The sequence below is a fragment of the Engraulis encrasicolus genome, chromosome 9 (genome assembly GCF_034702125.1).
Source record: "Engraulis encrasicolus isolate BLACKSEA-1 chromosome 9, IST_EnEncr_1.0, whole genome shotgun sequence".
Classification (NCBI taxonomy): Eukaryota; Metazoa; Chordata; class Actinopteri; order Clupeiformes; family Engraulidae; genus Engraulis; species Engraulis encrasicolus.
The window spans coordinates 25996347-26018221 of record NC_085865.1 but is presented as its reverse complement, the minus strand read 5'-3'; the positions used below and the strand labels follow the sequence as shown (position 1 = coordinate 26018221).

The 21875-nt window shown below is 42.4% G+C and overlaps 1 protein-coding gene across 1 annotated transcript; it reads left to right on the top strand.

Moving 5' to 3' along the window:
• The first annotated feature begins 770 nt into the window (after positions 1 to 770).
• LOC134455650 (ranBP-type and C3HC4-type zinc finger-containing protein 1-like) lies at positions 771 to 21517 on the top strand. Its single transcript, XM_063206858.1, is given in 15 exon segments — positions 771 to 1302; positions 3785 to 3959; positions 3962 to 4008; positions 4591 to 4612; positions 5253 to 5394; positions 5674 to 5764; positions 6572 to 6914; positions 9363 to 9475; positions 9891 to 10064; positions 13539 to 13699; positions 15001 to 15112; positions 15730 to 15909; positions 16967 to 17065; positions 19556 to 19699; positions 20072 to 21517. Coding segments are annotated over 15 exon segments (2148 nt in total). The 5' UTR covers positions 771 to 1035; the 3' UTR covers positions 20150 to 21517.
• Positions 21518 to 21875: the final 358 nt, after the last annotated feature.

Here is a 21875-nt window from a genome sequence, read left to right as displayed (position 1 = left end):
ATGTAATTAGTGTAGGCCTAATAATAATGTAACAGTTTTTCAATACACCGCCACTTGGACACATCATCAGTTACGAACCCCATCCCTTAGTCACCTTGAGGCCTTCTCCCTAGCCTGATAGTTTTGATGGCTCTTCTGCTTTCTCCAAGCAGTTTGAGAGTGCGGGATAGCTAGTGATTGACCCGCAAAGCCCTGGCACCCAACCTCCAGTGGCTAACAGCAAGCTTTCCAGCCGTTGCTCTGGCATTCCGCCACTATCTCTGCATATTTGGGCCTAGGCCTCCTCCATTTGGTCTTCCCAGGGGACAGTAAGGTCAACCAGGACCACTTGCTGACCACTTGCGAAAACTAGGCTAATGATAATAATCATTTTTATGTGATACTGTGCTGCTCAGGAGTATGTTTTTATTGATGACTTTTAATGTTCGCCTATGATAGTGTCCTTGAGTGTTTAGAAAGGCGTACCAAAGTATTATTAATAATAATATTATTTCATTATTATGTTACTACATATCATGTTTCTTATTATTATTATTGTTATTATTATTATCATTATTAGGCTATTATTATTATTATTATTAGCCAATTATTATTATTATTATTATTAGCCAATTATTATTATGTTTAAAGGTATTTACAGATTAAACGAAACCCTGCCACTTTGTAGATACTTGCTGATCTCATGATGACTCATCGTGCACTTTATGGCAAAATGAAGTTGGACATCCCCTCGGTGTCCTCTGACCGGGGTAGAAGCCAGAGTGTTGCCCTCCAGCACATTTCAACACTCGGATCCAACGTTGGAGGCGCAACGTTTCACAGGAGAGTTTACAGCGCGTACGCGCTTCCTGTTGTGACTACGTTGTTGTTAGCATGAGCTAGCAAGGTACATCTATGCAGAACGATGAAGTTGGGAATTTTACACGAAGGTTATTGGTAAATATACGCCAGGTTTCTTGTGGCAGTACCACGACGGACAATATACAACCGCTGTGTGTCTTTTGACCGTAAACCCCGCCTGAAGACATCAGCGAAATGTCGCTGAGCTCAGGCGGGTGGACTCACACCCAAACCCCAGCAGCTCCGTCTGCCTCTCTACCCGGGTATGGAGCCTCACAATCCGGTTGTAACACTGTGTTGATGTCGGTGAGGGTGTCAGTATGCCACTCTGGTATACGACCGCTGTGTCTTCCAGGGGCAGGCGATGAGTCTCTTCGGCTTCAGCTGAGCATGGACCCGGGGAAAGCAGGGGAATTCCGCCTGACGTTAAGGGACGCTAGCGGAACCGCTGGTCGCAGTGTGGTAGGAATAAATCACATTCACTTTGTTAAATGTCACAGTTTGATGCGAAATGGTGACAAAATGCATGAAGACGCTTTCCCTTAACAACTTGTTTATCATTTGGCGTGTAATTAATGTATTTATGATGTTACTGCTTGCATTTTAAAGAATGATAGCCCGTGAAGTGTACGGTTACAGTCACGTGTTGTTTTTATTATTACCAGTGTTACCAAGGGAGGATAGTAAAGTATGATGGCTTACAGTTTCTCGTCTGATCTACCTGTGATGTTCTAGAGTAGGTGCAAAGGTGATTGGGGATCATGCAACGAATGACCAAGGGTTATGATCAGGGACGCCGACAAGGGGGGACAAAGGGGTCAGTTGTCCCGGGCCCTGGGAAATATGGGGGCCCACAATTGGGTCCTAATTACATTGAATGTATTTGTCCTGGGCCCAGCCAAAGCTGTCAGCGCCCCTGGTTATGATCACACAGCAAACCTACACTGTTTTGAAAATGGCTACCAGCTCTCTCTCTCTCCCTCACTAAAGGGTTAATGTAGGCTACTGTCAGATGAATGTAGTCTAAACCACTTCATGTACGTTAGAGAACTCAGCCAGTATGTTATTAGGCTGCAGTGAGATGGCGAGGTCATGTTCATGACAAAGGCAAAGTAGGCTAGTAGAAGGCCTAGCAGCACTAATATCTCACTGACAGTCCACCAGTGAGTTACACATTCAAATACAGTGATTAAGTCAGTCTAAAATGATGATTTTCAACAACATTGACTTTTGGCACACCCATACCATGTAATACCCTGTAATAGTGATGGGGGTTTCGTCTCTTTTCTGAGATCCAGTTCCGAGATCCTTGGCTGTCTTCGCACACAAAAAATGAGACTTTTTCCCCCCCAGTGTTTTCTTGCCAACTCTTCGTAATTGTAATTGAAAGGTCACTGGCTCTGGGAAATTGCATAGCATATGAGCAACAAGAGGGAAGGGGAGAAACAGTGAGGCACATAAGAACAAAAACAACAACAACAAAACAGTAAAAATTCTGTTCCCAAAACGGCGTCCATTGTGGAGCCGGTTCCTGTCGTTCTGTTCAGAGAGCTAGCACCGGCTCTATCGCGACCGACACATCACTAATCAGTGTTTCCCACAGAAATTTTGGAAACTATGGGGGCAGCCGGGATTTTTTTTGTGGGGGGGGGTCTTTTCACTGACCTTTTTTCATCCGGGGGGGGGGGGGGGGGGGGGGGGGGGGGTGGGGGGGGGGGGGGGGGGGGGGCTGGGGGGGTGGTATTAACGCAGTGTAAATGCAAAATGGCTAAACAATAGGGGTGGTACTGTTCACAAAATTCACGGTTCGGTTCATATCACGGTGTCAAGGTCACGGTTTTCGGTTCTCTACGGTTATAATTTGAAAATGGTGTGATTTTAATTGTGTCATCCTCTGATTGGTCTTATACGCTAATGTTTTAATCAGAGAGACTGGATAAGATACTCCTAGAATGTCTGTTTTACATATTTTTCTGGGCAGCACATGAATTGCGGTTTGCGACGGATTGCACGGTTCGGTTCGGTATGTGTGTGAATTGTACGGTTTCAGTTTTCGGTGCGGTTTGTACCATCCCTACTAAACAATGAGTACAGTATGACATTGGCGCATGGAGAAACTATAGGCCTACGCCTACATTTCAGCCATTTATATTTTGAGAAATAAGGCTACATAATACACATGCAGGGGTCTATGTAATGAAAAAAATAATAAAACAAAATAGGAGCAGAGATAAGAATTTAAGATTGCTGTGAAATTGTTAACGCATAAACAAAAAGGGTCTAAGAGGGTAGGCTATGCCTTTCCCCCACACACACATAGGCGTACACATTCTACATGAGGGGTGCTGGTCACAGGGCCAGTTTTTCAAAATTCCTCCCATTAAAAGGGCTGAACAACATATTACACATTTATGTCTATATTCACATTCATTACACATTCATTTCTATATGCAGCCCGATGTCTCCTCTGCCTTGTCAATGAAGGCCTGTCACCTAACTCATTACAACTGTAAAACAAAGCCTGGGGAGTGTTAGTAAACTCATCCCAACTGTCCCTTCTCGGAAGGTTTTTTTTTTATTGCTCCCAAACCCAAGTTAACTACAACAACTTGACAAGGCTTTTGATCCCTCTCTCTTTCAAGCACTTGTGGTTTTCTCTATAGGATGTATTTACTCCAGGAGGAAAATGCGAAGGAAATCGTAATTGAAATCGCTTTTAACAAACACGGAAATCGTAAAAAAAAAAAAAAAAAAAAAAAAAGTAAAAAAAAAAAAAAATTTTATTTTTTTTTTTTTATTTTTTTTAAATTTTCGGAAACTATGGCGGCCAAATTTAAACTATGGCGGGCCGCCATAGTTTCCTCAATGTATGGGAAACACTGCTAATAAACTGTAACCATGATGTCCTAGTAACTACTTTTCTCTTGTCTTTCCCTTCCCTCAGTCCATTGCAGAGTTTGACCTCAGGGCTGTCCGTTACGAGGTGAAGTCGCCCCGATGTCACGAGCTGAGCCTGGTGACGCCCCCAAACGACCGCATCACATTCAACTTTCGTTGCGAGCGAGAGGCCCAGGAGTGGGCCACAGTGGTGATGTCCTCGCTTAGGGAGGCCCATCGAGGTTAGTCGCCATGCTTGGTAGTAATAGTGATGGTGTGCATGTAACAAATGTCAACTAACAGCTTTTGGCGGTAGAACGTTAGTAAACCTCCCTCCCAAAGCCTCATTCAGATGTGGTAGCGTTGAGCTATTGACCTAGAGTAGACCTTAGGTCAGTGGTACTTGTGCCTCCCATGCCAAACTGTCATAAACAGGTTGCAGGTTTGAGCCCCGTGTGGCAAAATAGTGCGGACGAGTACACACCCATCCTCACTGGTGAGGGTCTGAATTCAAGTTAAAGGATCAAATGTGTCTCTGACTGTGAATTGTGTATGCATGCACATAGTTTTGCACTGTTCTTAAATGTGCTTTATTGATAAAACTTCACTTACTACTCACTGACTGTATACTGCAGAGGTGCAAATTATGAGTTCAGAAAGTAAAAATCTGTCTATGGGCTCCCCAGATCTCCACTCAGTATACAGTCATTGGTGCCCTTTAGAGTCCTTGTCCGTTGTCAGAGAGAATTAGCAAATGGCAGAGGGGGAAACATAGACTCCAATGACCATGGGCTGCATGTTTTCGACCCTCTGCACTTTCTGTCATGAGAAAATGCTGTTGACATTTTGACTTTGCTCTTTTAGTCGTGGCAGACGGCACGTCTCAAGCAGATGGGCAGCTGGCCCTGGAACCTCTAGAACCCAACCCAACCTCACTATCTTTACCCAGCACAGGTAAGGGACTCTTCGTTTCACACAGACTGTTTGATCTAATGGTGTGTTGCATACCAGACATTTCTATTAGCCGTCTATACCACATTGGTATTGGACACTATTGCACTGAATTTTCAATGCTTGGACCGTGTGTAATATCTTTTGTATTAAATGTTTGCCTGTTTGCTCTCTCTCTCTCTCTCTCTCTCTCTCTCTCTCTCTCTCTCTCTCTCTTTAATTCTTCAGAGCTTTATTGGTGTGACAAAATACTCGTTTTGCCAAACCATTAGCTGAAGTTACATTCGTAGTCAAATAGGGCTTTATAAAGAGTCATTCTAATGTCTGTCTCTCTCTCTCTCTCTCTCTCTCTCTCTCTCTCTCTCTCTCTCTCTCTCTCTCCCCGTCTCATCTTCAGAGGAGATGTGTGTGGAGTTGACCCGTGCCATAGAGGCAGGTGACACCCAGGCCGCCTCGGTGCCAAACCATTAGCTGAAGTTACATTCGTAGTCAAATAGGGCTTTATAAAGAGTCATTCTAATGTCTCTCTCTCTCTCTCTCTCTCTCTCTCTCTCTCTCTCTCTCTCTCCCCGTCTCATCTTCAGAGGAGATGTGTGTGGAGTTGACCCGTGCCATAGAGGCAGGTGACACCCAGGCCGCCTCGGTGTGTGCCGCCTCTCTCGCTCGCAAGCAGATGGCCCTGAGAATCCAGCTCTCCGAGAAGAACTATGAAGACACAGAGATCAAGTAAGATGGATCAGGGTTAAAAAAAAATGCTTTTTCAAAAACCATGAGAAATATGCACAATATTTCCAATGGCATCTATTCAGACAAAGGGATTGAGATCAAGTAAGAAAGAGTCAGACCCAGAGTCATCAGTTGGTGCAGATAATTTGTTGGCGAATTTAAATGCAAGGACACATATTCTGGATGATATTGCCACTGTAAAATTCAAACTAAGAATCAACACAGGCTATACAAATATAGGTAATATAAGAGTGTTGTGGTTTCATTCTTCTGTTTTAGCCTGGCGGTTGTTGTGGAGGATGCCTCATCCTCCTGCTGTGTCACAGTGAAAGTCTTCCCCCACACCACCATTGCCGCTCTCAAACAACAGGTGAGGCTCCACTTTATTCTCCTCTACTGTAGTGGGTAAGACTGTATAAAAACGTTCCTATACTTTCACCGGGAGTGTAGGAATCGTGTTGCTGCTGGCGGTACTATATTGATGGTTTAAATCAGTCAGTTAGTTTTGTTCATTTTGGTCTTGCGAGAAAAAAACGTGAAAGTCAGTCCCATTTGTCATTGCGATGACATGGTACATCACAGCACATAAAGCACACAGTGACACTGCTGTTCATCCATCACTTCTGTTTGAGAAGACTTTGTGTGGTGCACTTGTAGGCCAGTCAATCTAGCGTTTGACACGGGACAAATTGGAATAGTAATCATCACTGCATCATCATTGTTTTGTTGTAATCCCTAGGTACATCTAAATGGCATATAAAAAATCTACAGATTTATTTATATATACTGTATAGTGGAACATACTTTTTTCAAGGTCAAAGTTGGAGATTTCCCATTCATTTTTCCAATAGGGAGACAATATAGGAGATACTTGGTGAGTGGGGTAACATTTTAAAACATTTTTAACTCAACATTTTATCAATTGGTAGATTTTTAATGTGTGATACATGGGGTTTTGAGGATCACTTAAAAGTAGGAATCATTCCTATCGCAATTCGTCCCATGGTTTGGCCTTTTTTGAGCTAGATTTACCGGCCTATTGAGCTTCAGCTGTCTTGCACCTTTCTCTTTGTCAGTACAGTACAGTAAAGCTTTCCTTGTACACAATAGAGTTGTCCTGCAGAGTGTGTGCGCCATTCACATGAGCATATTTCTCTCTTGCACCTTTCTTCTCCAGGTGTTTGTGGAGTTTGGCTTCCACCCGCGCGTGCAGCGCTGGGTGATTGGCCAGTGTCTGTGCGTGGAGCCGCGCTCCCTGGCCTCGTACGGCGTGCGTCGTCACGGTGACACAGCTTTCCTCTACCTGCTCTCGGCCCAGCAGGCGCACCTGAGCAGGCAGCAGTGCCAACAGGACCAGGAGAGTGCCCTCCTCTCCAACTCCACCGGAGCTGCCAACGCATCATCATCCTCCTCCCTCGCCCCCGCTGCCACCCCCCTGACCTCCCCTGGTAACGGCTTCACCTCCCAGGTGTGGCGAGGCTACAGCACCCTGCCCTCCAGACTGGGTCACAACAGCACAGGTTAGTGTAACCCATGAGTGACTTAGTGTATGGCTGTCATCAATGTTGTGCATGTACAGTATATCACGAAAGTGAATACACTCCTCATAGTTCTGCAGATTTTTGAGTATATCTTTTCATAGGAAAGCATTACAGAAATTTCACTTTGACACAATGATTAGTGACCTTTTAACAACATATTTAACCGCTTAAATTTCTTGTTCACTCAGAAAAAAACATAATACAGCCATTAATGTTTGAACATGTACTCACAAAAGTGAGTACACCCCAGATTAGAATCCGGTAGAGAAGGGGCTGTGTTGGCTCGAATCGTCTCGAAATGAAAAGGGATGAAAAGGGGGGTCATCAGTGTGCGTTTCAATCTTTCTTTGCATTGATCTTTTACATTTTGAGTCTGCATCTGGCTTAAATAGATTGGTGTGAGATTTGAATGCAATCCTATGGAGAATATCATGATCTGCTTCAGTAGTCACAGTGCATGATGACATGCATGTTTCTTTTAGGTGTATTTCAGATTGCCAATGTTGACAGCATTCATGCATCCCCAAACCATGTCAGTCCCACTACCATGCTTGGCTATTGAGAGGATACACCGTTTTTGTAAAACTCACTTGTTTACCACCACACATGCTTGACACCATCTAAAGTATATTTGTTTATCTTGGTCTCTTCAGATCACACGACATGGTTCCAGTGATCCATATCCTTGGTCTGTTCATCTCTCTTGAGACCAAGATAAACAATTTTGCTTTAGATGGTGTCAAGCATGTGTGGTGGTAAACAAGTGAGTTTTACAAAAAGGGTGTATCCTCTCAATAGCCAAGCATGGTAGTGGGACTGACATGGTTTGGGGATGCATGAATGCTGTCAACATTGGCAATCTGAAATGCACCTAAAAGAAGCATGCATGTCATCATGCACTGTGACTACTGAAGCAGATCATGATATTCTCCATAGGATTGCATTCAAATCTCACACCAATCTATTTAAGCCAGATGCAGACTCAAAATGTAAAAGTTCTCTGCAAAGAAAGGTTGAAACGCACACTGATGACCTCCCTTTTCATCCCTTTTCATTTCGTTTCATTTCGAGGCGATTCGAGCCAACACAGCCCCTTCTCTACCGGATTTTAATCTGGGGTGTACTCACTTTTGTGAGTACATGTTCAAACATTAATGGCTGTATTTTGTTTTTTTCTGAGTGAACAAGAAATTTAAGCGGTTAAATATGTTGTTAAAAGGTCACTAATCGTTGTGTCAAAGTGACATTTCTGTAATGTTTTCCTATGAAAAGATATACTCAAAAATCTGCAGAACTGTGAGGGGTGTATTCACTTTCGTGATATACTGTATACATGTCTAGTCATGTCATGTCTAGTCATGTCTAGTATGTCAATGTTCAATGGTGTTTAATGTCTTGATGTCTGTTATGTATGCCTTATGTATGCCTGATGTAGGCTGTGACAAGACTGTAATGGTGGTGAGATCAAACTTTCCCTTGGGGACAATACAAGTCTATCTACGGTATCTATGTATTTAAAGTGCATTCACTGAATTCTTATTAGAAGAGTAGAAATGTCAGTGAAGGTGTTCAAAACCAAAACCATATCTTTAAAAAAAAAAATCATGAAATGGTTTTACTTTGGCTGTTTCAGAGATCAATGTAATCCATTTCATGTAATGGAAGTACATACGCACAGTAGTTAGCTTGGCCCAGGGTCAGTGCATCTAAAGCCATATCCTGACGCTAATCCCCAATTATTTCTGCTATTTTCGAACATGTTCATTCACATTAGAGGAACATATCACCAAGATGAAGTTTTCTAATGCTTTTAAAACTGTGAAAATCATTTAAAATAGAAGTCGGCAACTAGTTTTTAGTCATATTACCGGTACCTTGAATTGTCAGGGGTTTCCGAAAGTAGTAAATGAAATAGCCCATTACGAAAAAAAAGACGAGTTCACTAGCTCCCGCCAAAGCCTGTGGTCTTGTTTACAAAACTTCATCGCCCCCTTGGTTAGCCTAACTAAACAGGTTTGGTGGTGTGGATACAGTAGTTGCCCAATTCCGCAACTTTGCTGGCATTTTGGAGGACAGTACAGAAAGTTGAATACTTCTTTATTTTTTTGGCTGAAATTGGGAATTGCATGCATTTAGTGACTGCAGATTTAGGTTTAGTTTTAGTGTTCAACTTCTAGTATTCTGATATGTGATAATTTATGTACAACTTCCAAAATCCCAGAATTGAGGCCTTATATATGTCAACACGAAAACGTGGCTGGAACCTCTTGGATAAAAGAATTAGCTACATGTATTGTCATGTAATAATAAGTGTAAATGAGTCTTAGATCTTCATCCATCCTTATAATCCTCAAAGATAAAGATGTATCATTTAGGATTTATTAATTTATTGATTGATTGACTAATCGATTGATTTATCTTTTATAGGTAGCACACCATCAAATCCAGAGCGATTAGGCATCGGGGAGATCCGAGAGCTCATCAGTCTGGAGATGCCCCAGCTAAACGAAGCCCTCGGGTCCAGCAAAGACAGCACACAGGTACAAGTCACCATGGAATCTACCTATTTTTAACCCCTGCACACACCACACATTCTGTCTGCCTAGCTTGTCATTGTTTAAAGTCCCAGATATAAGTGTTGGGCTACCTTGTTTGTACACCTTGTTTGTGGTTACCTTTGATAACAGATCCAACAGGAGTTTTGTTTGACAGTGGTCAGCTGTGATGCAAACTGCTCTCTGTTAATTTGTGAAACGCTGGTATCCACGCATCACCAATCACTGCTGTGTGTGTGTGTGTGTGTGTGTGTGTGTGTGTGTGTGTATGTGCGTGTGTGTGTGTGTGCGTGTGTGCGCGTGCGCATGTGTGGATAAATACATGATACTCTATTCTACTCTACTTCAGAATCCAACCACGCTGACTGCGTATGAAGTTCACTTTGTAACGTTTTTGCAGGTGGGTTGGTCGTGTCCCTCGTGTACGTTCATCAACAAGCCCACGCGGCCCGGCTGTGAGATCTGCAGCACGGACCGTCCCGAGGGGTACACGGTGCCCGGAGGATACAGGCCAGACCCCATGGAGCTGCGGCGCATCCAGCAGGAGAAGGAGGCTGTCAGACAGTACCAACAGGTGAGAGACACACACGTGCTGTACGGTCTACAACGCAAAGGCACAGAGACGCAACCTGTATGAACAGACCAGACGTGGCAAAAATTGTTTAAGAAGTTGAACTCCAGTGCACTGTATAGATCAAAAACGGTGAAAGTGACATGAAACATAATGTTTGATCAGGGCAAGAAGTTCCAGTTTCAGGTAAACTTATGTTTGGGAAATGTAGACATTTTGAATGGTTGCTGCCAAACCAGGTCATAGCTGATTACCATGAAGTAAACTGAAACTGGCACTTTTACTGCTTAACATGTTTCTCTTCTATAAAAAACAAATATCTTCCCGCACACTTGTTTGATCTGTTCATACAATTGTGATTAAAAAAAAAATCCTCAACCAAAGTTAAACCTCTTTTAATTACAATTTGTGAGTGTTGTTGAAGTACAAAATGTTTGTTCGATCACAAATCTGCTTGTGATATCTGACCCACAGTCCGTCTTTAGCTCAGAGCAGTTGTGTTTAGACAGAGGGAACTCGAAAGACAGTCGTGAATGGGTGCCAGTGTCATTTGGGCAATAACATCAGTGTGTTTGTATTGTAATGGGTGGTGGTGGGTTGGGGTTGGCTGCAGTGTGTGGGTGTTTGGGGAGGGGCTGGGGTGGTGGTGGTGGTTTCCCCAGGCTGACTCTCTTCTCTCTTTTGTCTCTTTGTCTTTTAAAGGAGAAAGGGAGAAGAGAGGAGCTCAGGGCTGCTGCTGAACCCAACAACCCACTACTGCCCAACCTCGACCAGGACTACTGACATGCACATACACACGCGCATAAACACACAAACACACACACCTCGACCAGGACTACTGACACGCTGACACACACACACGCGCGCATAAACACACACGCGCATAAACACACACACACACACTGACACACACACACCTTGATCAGGACTACTGACACACAGACACACACACACACCTTGATCAGGACTACTGACACACACACACACACACACACCTCAACACACACCTCGACCAGGACTACTGACGCGTGCACACACACACGCACACACACACCTCGACCAGGACTACTGACACACACACACACACGCACACACACACACACACACACACACACACACACTTTCTCACGCGTGGGAACGCACGTGCACACTGCTCTCTCCCCACTCCTGGACTGTACATTACTACCAAACAAAAACATGCTCGGACTGTACTATACTACCAGACAAAAACACGTGGTTTTACGGAAAAGAAGACATAGACTTGCAGTCAAGGTGCTCTGCATTGCCAATTGACACGTTACGGGTTCTTGCCACTCATGTTCACTGATCTCGCTTCCCCCGATCTCCCCTTTTTAAAGAACATTTTAGACAGAGAATCTAAACTCAAGCAAGAGTTACATTATTGTTATCTTCTGGGCAGAGTTAGTTCCTAAGAAACAAGTCAGGCTGTATAGCTCTCCATCGCTTGGTTTTCTTATTTTATTTTCTATGGAAGTGTTAATTGGTGTATAGAAACTGTAAATGTGTGTATATAGATGGGGAGTAGGGTGGGGAGGGGTGCAGTGTTGAACATATGATTGCACAAAACGTTTTTTAAAAAGACAAAAAAATGAAAAGAAACAAACTGTGTCCAGTTTTATTTGAACTTTTCACCATGTGGTGAATTGATGCCCATTCGTTTAAATGTCGGGGGCTGCGTTTTCCAAAATCATGTCAGTAACAGTTGGACCTAATTAGTGCTTTAGTGTGAGGTGCTCGGTTGTTGCGTGTCAAGTCACACATCATCAAAACAGTTTATATACACACACTAGTTTCCCTCGCATATGCACTATATTGAGGCATTTACAGTATGTACAAGTGTGGGAAAATGTAGTGTATGTATAAACTTTAAGTGGTGTGATGCCTATTCCTAATATCTTGCACATGGGGCACTTCATACTAAAGTACTACTTTGCCTTAAGTACCACTGATATGCTTTTGGGAAAAAACAGCAGACCGTAGTGATTTTAAGAGGAAGGAGACACACCATATCTAGGGATGATTTGGTGGGTAGGCAAGTTAATTTGGGTTAAGGAGAATATATGGATCGTAAACTCTTCTGCACCGTTGGCCTTGGCATGATTATTACGACTCCATCGGCATGATGTATCAATTTAGAGTTTTAAAGAATAGGTTTCATTTGTTTTGAAATGGGATGTTGAAGTCCTATCCTCCTCATACTAACTCCTGACACATGACATCCAATATTCCTGATTGTACTTGACAGCAGCAGAAGATTTGCCATGTTATTGTCAACTACAGCACTAGTACTATTAAGTTACACATGTAACCTGTATCATACACCAAAATAAAAAGAAATGTGTGTCAAAAATGTTTGGTTGTGTTTTTAGCGGATATGTATGGGGGTAGCTGCACTAACAGCTGCAAAAGCGCTAAATAAACTGAAGAGGGGGGCATTCTGGCACAGCGCGCTAAGCCCCCATCATACGGGCTTGCATGCCCATGGGCACTCAGGTTCAAGGCCGGCCTGGGTAATTTCCCATCCCTACCCCATCTCTCTCTCCGACTCTCTTCCTATCAACAATAAAGACACAAGAAGCCCTTAACCGAAGGTTGAAGAAGGTTTGAAAAGCCGAAGAATCCTGCTGGACTGAACACCAGTGGTGTAGTCTACGTAGAACGTATATAGTACGGAGTATACCCACTTCTAAATTTCTGGGATTTCAGTATACCCACTTAAAATTGATTGATCCATTATTTAGAATATGGCAAATATATACAGTATACCCACTTCAAAAAAATGCTCAAATATACAGTATACCCACTTCAAAAAAGTAGACTACACCACTGCTGAACACACTAAACACGAAAGATTCAACCGTCGAGGCGAAAGATTCAACCTTTAATGTTCGATCAGGGGGAGCAACCAACCAGAGTGCATGTTTAGAAAATGTAGACATTCCGTTGGATGACATTGAACCGTGCCATTGCATATTACACATTGCTGACTGAAGTTCAACTTCTCTTTTGACTCCTTTGACGACCTCATCGGCAAAAAAGCTTTTCCGCTTCCACTGCCTTGACCACTTTTACAGCCTGCAGTGTGTTCCCGCTAGATTTCAACATACTTCAGATGGACTATTCACATGATGTGTCATCTCTGCTCATCATACATCACTAAAATAGATAAAATAAACAGTTGCTTGGTACTGGCAGTAGTTTGTTTGAGAGTAAGCTTTTAGATTTTAGCTTGCTTTAATTTACTTAACAATAATGTACAGACATTGTACAGTGACGTATAGACTTGGTAACAACAAACTTACAAAGCATCTCCAGCTGTGTCTTACAATGAAGTATTACACAACTGTATCATTTCCATTGTAAACCATGTTTAACAAAATGTCTACACCAAAATGTTTTGGTGAAGTCACTTAGTGTGTGTGTCTGTGCTTGTGCTGTATTTCTGATCATGTCCAGGCCAGGGATGCGGAGCGCAGAGAGAACTTTGCGCGGCTGGTGCAGGTGGATGAGCAGGAGCTGGTGGCCAACCCAGAGGGGGTGGACTGCCGCATCTGCTACCAGGACCTGCAGCCTGGGGAGGGGGTGCTACTCAGGGAGTGCCTGCACTGCTTTTGCAAGTGAGAAAATCATTACTATTTCCTTTATTTAACTGTTTTTTACCATATGACGTGATCTGACTTAAGGCATGAAATGTGCTGTACAAGTATGAAGTAGATTACTTCCTTTGTTTTCTATCGGCTTGCCTCTATGCAGTAATTGTGCTATACAGTACAAATAAACTTGTATTGACTTCAGGAGGCATATCTACAGGGGCTAAATTGGTACGTGGGGGTGGATGTGTTGGTCTGCGAGTGAGGAACACCATACTACTTGCCTCATTTCCTGCGTTTCAAGTAGATTGACCTCAGCCAGGCTGTCAGCACCTAGTGCCTCCGCTCTATATCAGTTCAGTCCAGTCACTAGGTATCAGCGCCATAGCACAGGCCATTTCAGAAAACAGGAAGTGTTATTGGGCCATTTGGACAACCAGCGAACAGAAGTGACATAATGAGGTCATCCATTTGAGTTCAATTTATAGGTCAGCAAGGTACATCCTGTATGTCAACCAAATAGTAGCACTTGGTTAAATCAAGTTCATGCAAGCCAAACGTGAAGAGAACAGATCCTAATGTTGCAAGGTCAGACTGTTTCCACACCGTGAAATGAGCCCAGCTGAGGCATCAGGATTCATTGACCTGCCTCACTGTATGAAATGTGCTATACAAAACCTGCCTTGCCTTCTGGAGGCATAAAGTATTTTTTACTGTAGACCGTTACGAGTGAGAGATGATTAGGGAAGGGGCAATACTGTAGAAAGCAAAGCTGTAGGTTAGGGTGATTAATCGATTGCACATTGACATTGTAATTAAATTCAGATCAATCAACATGATTGACCCTCAGGCATTTTTAATTGACTACTATATGGCTGCCCCTGAAGTTTCACAAAGTTAGTTGCGTGTGTACAGATGGTTTTGCTATGACCAAGGTGGTGTGAAGCAAATGAAATCTGTGAGGTCTGTGCCTTGATGGACCTCTTTAAAGGCTATTTAAATGGTTCTCAGCTGCTTCCAACTTTATTAGCATTATCATGAGACAGAGATAATCAATAATGTGTCTGATCAGGTGATATGGGAGTGTTTTTCGATGGCCTCTGCTCTGCCATATTACCTAGTCATTGCACTACCTTAGAGATAATGGGCAAAGAAGGTCTGTAGACTGGCATTACGTTAGCACATCGGAAGAAGCTTAGTGCTCTGATAGGTTCAAAATGAAATCCTGTGGACTCTTGTGTGTTGTCTCCTGCAGTTGAGATTGACTGCAGGGGTGAAGCTTTATAAAGGATCAGAATTAACCAGTCACTGTCTCGTCTTTCATGTAGAGAGTGTCTTCGCTCCGTGATCAACATGTCAGAGGATCCGCAGGTGGCGTGTCCTTATCGTGATGACCTGTATGCCTGTGACTGTACTCTACAAGAGAGGGAGATACGAGCGGTGAGGACTATGTTCTATTCTATTCTTTTCTATTCTATTCTGTTCTATTCTATTAGCTTCTACTCTATTTTGTTGTATTCTATTCTATTTTATTCTATTCTGTTCTATTCTATTTTACCTCAGCCAAAGTGAGCAGTTTCGTCCCTTTAGTCAACATGTTTGAGCTGACAAGCACTTGCTCAATATACATGTTTTAGTTTTAGATTAATATCATATCTTGCAGGCACATAATTGCATGTTTAATTTTGCATATAGGAACGCTAGCCTTCAGCCAAATCCTAGTGGTGATACAATCATCATCCTTCACCTCACATATATTCTGTCTCTCTCTCCCTCTGTTATTATAGGTGGAGGGGCATAAGCAGTGGAAAGTGAAAGTACATTGATGGCATACACTAGCTCTCTGCGAGATGTTGCTGATTTTAAGACCGTAATGGGCATATCATCATTATCATGATCATCCCCTTCCCCTCTCTCTCTCTCTCTCTCTCTCTCTCTCTCTCTCTCTCTCTCTCTCTCTCTCTCTCTCTCTCTCTCTCTCTCTCTCTCTCTCTCTCTCTCTCTCTCTCTCTCTCTCTCCCACACACTCTCTGTCTGTCTCTCTCTCTCTCTCTCAGCTGGTGTCTGTGGAAGAGTATCAGCAGTGGCTTCAGAGGGGTCTGTCGGTGGCCGAGTCGCGCTGCGAGGGCAGCTACCACTGTGCCACCCCCGACTGCCAGGGATGGTGTGTATACGAGGACACGGTCAACACCTTCCACTGCCCCGTGTGCAAAAAGCACAACTGCCTGCTCTGCAAGGTACGTAGATAGATGGACTTAAGCCAGGCTCAAAACTACACGACTTTACAACCGTGCTCCGATTTTCATGTTGGGTTTTGCCCTGCACATAAAGAGAATCGCAACTGACAATCTTGTCTCCAACCGTTAACATGGGCACAATACCCAACATTCGAGTCGTAAATAAAGCTATTATTTGCGTTCGTCAACTATTTGAACCGGCGAAATTCTATCCTAGAACGTTGCACAGGACGAAAATGTGGGAGAACATGCAACAAATTGTTGTATCGTAAGGAGGCTTTTCAGTCAAGAATCAGGCTGATAGTGTTGAGTCTTGTAGTGTGTGAGCCCAGCTTTAAACTGATCTCTGTCATTGCCCCCAAATGATGGAACAAGTTATCAGCTGCTACAAGAGTGGGGGCATCTCTCTAAGCCTTCCAGACGCTTGTGAAGACTCTTCTCCTCTGAGTTTTTCTTCAAACCAACCCTACTCATCTCGTCTAGCCTTATTATCCCTGTGTACTCTGTAACCCCCCCCCCACATACACACACACACACTTTGTACTGTATGTGCTGATTATGTCCCATTTAGTAAGCCGCTTTGGATAAAAGATGTCCGCAAAATGTAATGAAGACTTAATGTAATGTGATGAAGATTATCGGAATGTAAACAGTCCGGCTACATATTTGGAAGCATATGAGTACAAGAATCCTTTTGTTTATGTTATTATACAAATGATTATTCAAATGGCATTTTGCCATCATCTGGCAACACTTTGACACCCTCAAACCGGTTTGTCCGACTCTGAAAGTGTGTATAGGTCGCATTGTCAAGTTCAGAAATGTGAGACCAGAAGTTTCAGCTACTCTAAATAATGTATTTAATGCACACACAAAACAACCTTTATGAGTAATGAAATACTTTGTACTTTACTTATGCAAATGGAAACTCAACCTCAGGAGTAAATGATAGTAAGTAAAGTCTCTCTCTCTCTCTCTCTCTCTCTCTCTCTCTCTCTCTCTCTCTCTCTCTCTCTCTCTCTCTCTCTCTCTCTCTCTCTCTCTCTCTATCCCCAAGGCCATTCATGAGGGTATGAACTGTAAGCAGTACCAGGATGATCTGGCTGCCCGTGCCATCAATGATACTGCCGCACGGAGGACAAGAGATCTTCTCAAGGTGCATCATCTTTTGTCTAATGATTCTAATTCTTTTTTTGACATCTTTAGATGTTTTTTCTACACACGTTTGGGGCTGTAATTATTGTCTGGGTCAGATCTGGCCCGCAGACTGTCTATTGTTGTAGTTTCACTTGTTGGCCAGCAGGGTGTGCTAAGCCAACAAACTATAAAAGGCCACTGCCACTGACTGATTTGGCCAAAAATAGAAACACTGGTCTCAAAATCTCATGACCAGGTGTAAGCTATGAGTGCATGGTCTCAATGTAGAATATAGAGATTGTAATGTATAATAATATCCCAGGTGAAAAACCCATATACTTAAAGTGTACTTTTTTTGACCGTACTAAGTACAAAGTGTACTATTTTCGGCGATTTAAAGTGAGCTTCATTGCACTATTAGTGCGCTGAACCACTACTAAAGCAGTACTTCAGCACACTTGCAGCACACTGAGGCTGCTAAATTGGCACCGCTTTTGGACAACTTTAAGTGCACTACAAGCATACTTTTGAAAGTATGCTCCAATCACACTTTTCATGCATTCGTATGGCATTAAGAGTGTGCTGGAGTACTCTTCTATGACATTTTATTGTTACTTGAAGTTCAATAAAAATATATTAAGTTCATGCTTCTTTGGACTACATTGGAACACTTCAAGTCTGTAAAAAGTATATCATGTTAAGTATTGTAAATATATTAACAGGTATGCTTGAAGTACATTTACAGTACACTCTACAGTACACTACTATAATCCATGTTGTTTCTCAGAGCTTGTACATTAACCACATCCACAGATCATGTCAGTGATATGCATGCATAGCATGTTTGCCATTCACAGTCATTGCAGGTTCACAGAGATTTCAGAGACACATATCACTTCAACCCAGTCTTGTTTCATCTTCCTACACTTGAACACTTAGTTTAATCTGCCATGGTTATTGTGGTCAATTACTTCTGTCTTACCTCCCGCTATGAGCGGAGAATGAGCTTATAGGTGTATATACCAAAACATATACGTGACCGTCGCAATGACGGTGGGAACATGGTCATTTTTTTGTGTTCCACTTAAAAAATTTAAAAACCCTACAATAAACGCAGAATATAACAATGAGTAATATTTTCATGTAAACCAAAGATATTCCTTCGAGATAAATGGCTCTCTGTTTGAGAAATGTAGCTCCAAGGAGTGCAGTGCATGATGGGACATGCATGATGGTGCATGATGGGTAAATGCACTTTGTGTAAGCGCACTTTGAAGATATTTGGGCGAAGTACAATCATGATGCGCTTAGAAAAAGTATACTTACAATATGTTAAAGCGATTTACTTTAAAGCGCACTATAGAAAATCACACTTCGAAGACATTTGGGTGAAGTATAATCATTGTGCACTTTAAAAAAGTGCAATTGCAATATGTTATTAAAAAATACACTTTTAGTAAGTTCACTATTAGAACACTATTAGTATATTCCTCTAAATACACTTTAGCCAAACATCTTCCAAGTCCACTTTAAGTATGGTTGGCTAAGTGTACTTTATTTGAGAGCAACTTAATTACATCTAATTTTAAGTACACTTTAAATAAGCGTATTGTAAACATACTTTTTCTTAGCACAAAAAGTATGAGTGCACTTTTAACATGCTAAGTACACTTCAGTTGTGCTTTTATTGTGCTAAATTGAACCACTTTTTCACCTGGGATTGAATCCTATCATAATGATAATTGTATTGTTAGATGTCATAGGTCTTCAGAATCTCCTCTACTGGTTGTGCATAGTGTCAGGTCTAAACAGGCTGAAATGGCATTTTGGCATTATGCTGCAAAATGCTGGAACCAACTTCCTGTCCAAATTACACTGCCCCAACAGTATCTTGTTTTAAAAGGAAATTAAAAACAGCTTTATTCACATCTGCCTTTGGTGATAGTTAGTTAATTACACACTATTTATAACACAATATAGTTGTTCTTCTCTTTTCTCTATTCCTTAGCACATTGAATGACATTTATGTATGATAATGTGCTTTGTAAATATTTTTGATTGATTTATCTGATTGTTATACTGCCATTTGTACAGTCCCAGGAAAAAAATTGTACACCTTGCTGTCTCAGGCCTTTGTCAGTTTGCCATTATCTGTGGAACAATGAACTCAGAAGTTTAGAGATATTTTACAGAAAAAGCGTGAGGTAGCCTGTCACACAGTTGAAGCACACAAGAGGATGGGTGGTGAAATAGGACAACAACCCATATTTTAGAAGCAAATCAACTTTAGAATGGCTTCATAACAATGAAATACACATTCTGGAATAGCCCAGTCAAAGCCCTGACCAAAAATAATTGAGATGGAATTAGTTAAAGCAGACACTGATTGTTCCTTCCTGTGATTTCCGGGAATATCAGACCACGTTTTCTGACCAATTTTGACAGAAATGTAAGAAATTTCAAAGGGTGTACTGTACAAACCTTTTCTTGGGACTGTATCTCTGTATAGACTCTGGTGCGGTCTGGAGAGGCCATGCACTGTCCCCAGTGTGGCATCATAGTGCAGAAGAAAGAGGGCTGCGATTGGCTGCGCTGCACTGTCTGTCACACGGAGATCTGTTGGGTCACCAGGGGGCCGCGATGGGGACCTGGGGTAAGACAACTTGTGTGAGATGTGTGTTTGTGTGTGCACTGGCTTGCCTGTGCGTGCGTGCGTGCGTGCGTGCGTGTGTGTGGTATTAAGGTGTATGTGAAGCAGGGGTGGAACTTAATAATTTTCCCCACCAGTCACTGTGGCAGGTGTATTCTAAAATCTACCAGTCACTCACAGTTTTTGCTAGTCACCATTTTTTCCAGTTCATATTCAATGCCAAGTAACATCATTTTCTGAGGTCAGAGGTCACTGGTTGAGGTTGGAGGGGATTATGGCACATTGTGTGTGTGTTAATACTCTACCTTAAATAAAAAGGTTTACTTTTTCCTTCTATAATTGTTGTTTTTTGTATCTGTATTCGTGTGTCTTTAGGGCCCAGGGGACACCAGTGGAGGATGCCGCTGCACACCCAAACAACGCTGCCACCCAAAGTGCCAGAACTGCCACTGAGCATGTGCGACGGAGAAAGCATGTGCCAAAGCTCGCAAATTAGTATTACTACCAAAGCTACAAATGACAAATGTTCCAATACCCTTATGAGACAAAATGACAGTTGGACTGCAGTTCTGAAGGATTGCTGTGTTTTTGTGTCCACATCACGGCATTCTCTGCATTGATACTGCAGTAACACTGCAGTTCTTGCACTGCAGTACAACAGTTTGTTTTGTTCTCGTAACAGTATGGATGAAGACTGGACTGACTGTGCACTTAAGCAGCTATACGTCTTTACTGTGTCCTTTTATTTTGTTTTATTTTATTTTAACGACTAGTTTATTCTTATGAAAATTAAGAGCCATTTACTGCCGTTGTTACTGTTCTATGACAATAAGTGTCCTTTGTATAAGCCCTCGCTGCAAGCTTGGGTTTATAAAACTAGTGCATTACCTTGCATTGAATCTATCCCCAGGGATGCAGCTTCTTATTCTGCCTTACAAAGGTAAAATGTTGTCGCTACGTGAAACATTGCAGCTGAGACAAATGACTGTAACGTTGTGTCTGGGAAGATCCTTATTCGCCCAGATCATGCTATCCAAAGAGTTGAGTTGTAGGTAACTGGAAACTTCAAAGAAGGCGTCTTACTGCCTATTCAAATGTGTTGCTGGCACAATGATAGGGCATATTACATACTTTCTTAGGACAGAAAGAAGTAAAAGATTTAGTCCCAAGACAAACAAGGTGTTGAAAAGTGAATTTCCAGTCTAAACTCCGTTTTGAGAAAATGTGTCGTTATTGCTGTTATGATGGATGCCAGCGAGTTTGGTCGTAGAAGAACGTTAGTAAAACTCCCTCCCAAACCCTCATACAGTATCAGTAGCCCTGAGCTGTCGGTCTGGATCTTTAGCTATCGGTGCCTCCAATGCCAGACTGGAGCGCTGACTGGTAGGTTGTGGGTTCGAGGCTCCGAGTGGCAGACTACGCAGGATGACCTTGGTTACCCCTGTTGTCTTTTTATGGCAGCATTATGCACATGCGATTGCACTTCTGGTTTGTTAATCACCAAAGTAACTTGATTGATTTTAAAGGAAGCTATTCTCACTCTCACACGTGCACCACACTTTCTCAGACTGCTGCCCCTTTCTTTCTCATCATTGTTAAGGAAGTGAAGCCCAGATCTAGTCCAGACTTTGGAATGCCCCTTTAACGTGTTGCATACCTAGGTTTAGGGTTATTCCCAATATCCTGCTTCCCGTCCTCCACCTGTGCTTGTGGCCTTACACTTCACATAGAAAGATCAGGAAGCGTGCTCTTCTTATACTTTACACTGGGTGCTTAACTTTGTCAATGAATGAACTCAAATCTCAAAAGAAAGTGAATAAAGAAGCACTCATCAGATTTCTTTTTTCATTTTTAATCGCCTCACATCATGATGTGAGGCGATTAAAAATGAAAAAATAAATCTGATGAGGGCTTCTTTATTCACTTTCTTTTGAGACTTACACTTCACATGACATCCTGCCTCCGTGGAGAACATCTCTCTGCTGTCAACCTAGCCACAAGAACTTCTGGGGGACTTTTCCCCCATTCAAAATCCTGATTGCTAATGAGAAAATCACCTTTCAATTGTGATTTTGCGAGATATTGAATTAAACTTCTGTTGTCATTGACGTCTTGTGACGTCATCACAAGGCCACAAGCACATGGGGAGGACAGGACTTAGGATATTGAACGTCCTCAT